General features: G+C 40.1%; 1 protein-coding gene across 1 annotated transcript; it reads right to left on the minus strand.

The window, feature by feature from the left end:
- Nucleotides 1-775: 775 nt before the first annotated feature.
- On the minus strand, nt 776-3,967 carry LOC149228411 (uncharacterized). The gene has a single exon (XM_089378192.1). It carries the CDS (start codon nt 3,856-3,858, stop codon nt 1,921-1,923), a length of 1,938 nt encoding a protein of 645 aa, XP_089234318.1. The 5' UTR covers nt 3,859-3,967; the 3' UTR covers nt 776-1,920.
- Between the last annotated feature and the right edge of the window lie 285 nt (nt 3,968-4,252).

A 4,252-nucleotide genomic window follows, 5' to 3' on the forward strand; every position in this document is an offset into this window, starting at 1 on the left:
ACACAGGGTCGATTCTGTATGCTATTACTGTAACCACTAAGTGCACCGCGCTTACCCCTAACGTGAGCATTGGTTAATCAGGGATTGAAGCAAGAACTTCATAATATGTTACATAACAGATTTACATGCTTTACCAATTGAACTACCCATGCTTTATCAAGTGAGCTATTGTTGACATCACATTAACAACATTTGCCTTTTCATAAGAACTTGACAACATTTTGTTTTTCATGCGACTCTCACTCTTTCAACAATCTACAACTCCCAATTTTACTTTGAACTTTCAGAAGGCTTTGATTCCAAAATACACCTCATAAAACCTTTCTCAGTCAAGCATAATTGCTTCTCTCACCAGGATCCTCCTTCCCAGATTCCTCAGTTAGTCTCCATCCCATCGCTTGTTTCTGGCTTCCCATGGCACCTTATAGCTACGATTATCACAGTGACCATTAAGGAGCGAGCTTAGATGCTTTCTTTTTATTCTAAGGGCCTGAAATCATTCACTTTAAATGTTTGGAAATCCTCAACTTTAAACTTTTCCACTATTCTCTAATATGCCATTGCTGCTATCAATTTGAACCCATGTTAAAATTATGGTATATGATGAACAAAAATATATAGAAATTGGGAGGATGAAAACACAGAAGGTAAAAATCATCTATTACTTTAGAGTAATGAATTTATACAAAATTGCAATAAAACTGCCAATCCAATATTCTAAATTTTAACTGTACTTACAAAAAATACTTCAAATATTTTCATACTTAATAACAAAATAAAAAAAACACTTACTATAAAACATGAACTTCCTAATATCCAACTAACAACCAACTTGCTATGATATCTTCTAGTTTTATCTCTAATTACAATAGCGAACATGTTTCTTTCTCCATAATGGATTTTCCTTGAGCTTGATGGCCCAGCTCTATTCTGTAGCTATTACTCATGATTTGGTCATTTATTCTGTGATGTGCCTTGAAATCTTTTAACCGGGCCCTTTGGTTCGTTGGTCTGGTCAGCAACCAGGTTCCATTCTAACCGTGGTCTGCCCATCCAAACGGTTAGGACCCGACTTAAGATTGCAAAAGTTTAGCAAATTGCCATTGTTACCAAAAATGATTAAAACAGAACTTTGCTATAGTTAAAACAAAATGTGTTGCAGAAGATTACAATTTTCCATGTCTGTAGAATTTGTGCACAAATTCCTCTACCCGAGTTACAGATAAAAATGAGCGTACAGAAGGCTACCAGCACCAACATAATCTTTCTCACCGAGATAGTGATTCTTGCTTGATAGAGCACAGGTCTCATGACAGAGGCATGACAAAAGGGTTGAATTTGACATAAGTAATGTCATCCTCATTGTGACTCTCGTAGAAATAAGGCACTCAAGATAGTAATGGGTTTCAAGTTATGCACTAGTTTGGCAACTGGGTTAACTTTTGTCATTTGGCCAAAACTAAGTTGCAACTGCTCTGCTGTTTAGGTCGACGTGTCTCAAAAAAATGAAACCCCACTGCATGGAAACCACTCATTATTCTGAATCTAGCAGCAATAGGCATGTCAAATTCATTGTACAATGGTTTCATGAGTGTAAGAAGGTGAAATTGAGACACACTCATATTTTATCCAATACTGTCATAGATGTGTACTGATGGTAAGCCATGGATTGCTACAAAAGTTTTAGCCATTAAATTGTGTCAAAGGGGAGCAATAATTTATCGTTAAGGACATCATGAACAACTAGCAATGAATGTGGACCTCCTAGAATTGATGCAGCAGCACAAAATTTGAGAGTCACGTTGGTGCCTGCAATCATCAGAAGTTAGTTTGGCATTTTGCCTTAGGCGCTTAGAGTGAAACCCATTCAACCAGTCCAATATTGCCTTAACTTTATCAGGTTCCTGTGTTTGCTGACTCTTACTTCTGCTGTGATTCACGCATTATGCACTCCAAGGATCTTGCCACAATTACTCCTCTGGTAACCAACTCATTTGTTAGCTCCTGGGCTTCATTTATCCTGCCCTCGCAGGCTATACCTTGAATAAGTGTAGTGTAAGTTCTCTCATTGGGTTTGCAACCTTCTGCAACCATTTTGCTCAAGATGTTAATTGCCTGATCTATGTTATGTCTTTTGCATAGACCTAGGATCAAAGCATTATATGTGACCACATTGGGCTTACACCCTCTATCCTCCATTTCATTCAAAAAAGCCACCGCCTTGTCTACCATTCCTTCCTTGCATAGACCTCCCACCAATGAGGAGTATGTAATCACGTCAGGAGTAAGGCCTTTTCTAGTCATCTCATCTAGGAGTTCCAATGCTTGCTTTATATTGCCATTTTTGGATAGCCCATCAATCACTGTATTGTAAGTAACAAGAACGGGACGAAGGCCCTTCTGGTCTAGTTGGCGAAGGATATATAAAGCTTGATCTGCCCTACCATCCCTGCAGAGAGCTGCAAGCATTGTATTATATGTCACTATGTCAGGAAGGCCTCCTCTGGATACCATTTTATCTAGGTACTCGATTGCTTGATCCATCCTTCCCTCCTTGCAAAATGTATCGATGATTGGGTTGTAACTCAAGGCATCAGGAGTAAGCCCCTTCCTCGGCATCTCCTCCAGGACATCGATTGCTTGAGCCAACCGCCCTTCTTGGCAGAGAAAATGGATGAGAATATTGTAACTGACAACATTAGGAGCGAAACCTCTATCACGCATATCAGATAAAACTTTCTCTGCCTCCCCCCATCTGCCCTCAGCGCACAGGCCCTGCAACAAAGTATTATAACTAATCACATCGGGTTGACATCCTTTTGATTGCATATCATGAAGAAACTTGAATGCCATGTCCAGTCTGCCTTCTTTGCAGATCCCATTGATCATAAGATTGTACGTAATCAAATTAGGAACGCAGCCCATATTCATCATATCATCAAAGAGCTCCAAAGCCCGATCCGCTCCATATTCCCTGAAGGTTGCTACAACAATTATGCTGTAAGTGGTGACATTCGGAAGCAGACCCTTTTGAAACAGTCGATTCATAACCTCCAAAGCGTGTTTCAATTCACCTTGTTTACAGAGTGTTCTCAATACTGCATTATATATAACCTCGAGATGAGGGTATCCACGCTCACATATCTCATCTAAATGTCGATACGCAGTAATACGTTGCAGGTGTCCCATCTTGCACATCCTAGCAATTACCAGACTATAAGATAGAGCATCAGGTACACAGCCCAACCTCAACAAGAGCTCCAGGACCCTACTAGCTTTCGTGATTCTGCTAACTTTGCACAAGCCACGAATAAGCCTTGTGCAAGCCTTAACATCCGGAATGTGATTCCTTTCCGCCATTTTCTCCAGATGTCGGACGGCTTTTGCAAGTTTACCTGCTCTACTCAGTACTTTCAGCACTTTATTGTCTTGGGCTTCGTTGAATTCCTCCGATGAATCATCATATTCATATTCATGGCCAGGGTTCCCTCCCAGAGAAGGAGATTTGGGGATACTATCTCTGAAGTCTGGAATTGCTACACATCGCAGGTCTGACTGATAATTGGGTTGGGTAAATTGCATTTCGGATTGTGGGGAGCCCTTACTTCTAAAAACATTAAGTTTGGGTGATCTTTCTTCTCTCTGAACCAAGGAAACGACATTTATACTACCGTTGCTCTTTGTGCCCCAATTTCTTCTATGTTTGCAGATATTTTGTGGAAAATTCGAGACAAAGCCAACATACCAAATGCAAGTGACTCCATGGCCAGAAGCAACATGTTGGTATGGCAGTAGCAGCAATGGTGCAGAATGTGGACGAACGCGAGAACCATCGCCGGCTGTAATGGTGAGATTCATTGCCGATTGACGATGATAGGAGCCCCTTCTTGGCAGAGCCAGCAGATACTTGTCGAGTAAGGCAAACTCATCTTGATGTGGTAATCGAAGAGATGAGGCATTGTTCACATGTGTGAACAACATCAACAGCCGCATCACTTCATTTAATTAACGAAATTGTGTTGTAATTTGATTTATCGTGGTTGCAATTGTTAGTTTTTTTTGACGCCATTATTTGGTTGGGAAAACAATGAAAATTCTTCCATGCTTTTAAGAGAATTTGGCAGAAATGTTTAGAAATCTAGGTTAAAGTTTTCAAAATCTAGATGCCCAAGGTTCTTGATTGTAGGGAATCCAAACCTCTTAAGAATGGATTTCTTCAAAAATATTTTGCAGGATTCCTGTGAGAATTTTG

The sequence above is a fragment of the Pinus tabuliformis genome, chromosome J, assembly GCF_031772625.1.
Source record: "Pinus tabuliformis cultivar Carrire ecotype Pingquan chromosome J, CPIR1, whole genome shotgun sequence".
NCBI lineage: Eukaryota > Viridiplantae > Streptophyta > Pinopsida > Pinales > Pinaceae > Pinus > Pinus tabuliformis.

Coding starts and splice junctions, on each gene's coding strand:
- LOC149228411 (XM_089378192.1), bottom strand. CDS start 3,858: ATGAATCTCACCATTACAGCCGGCGATGGTTCTCGCGTTCGTCCACAT.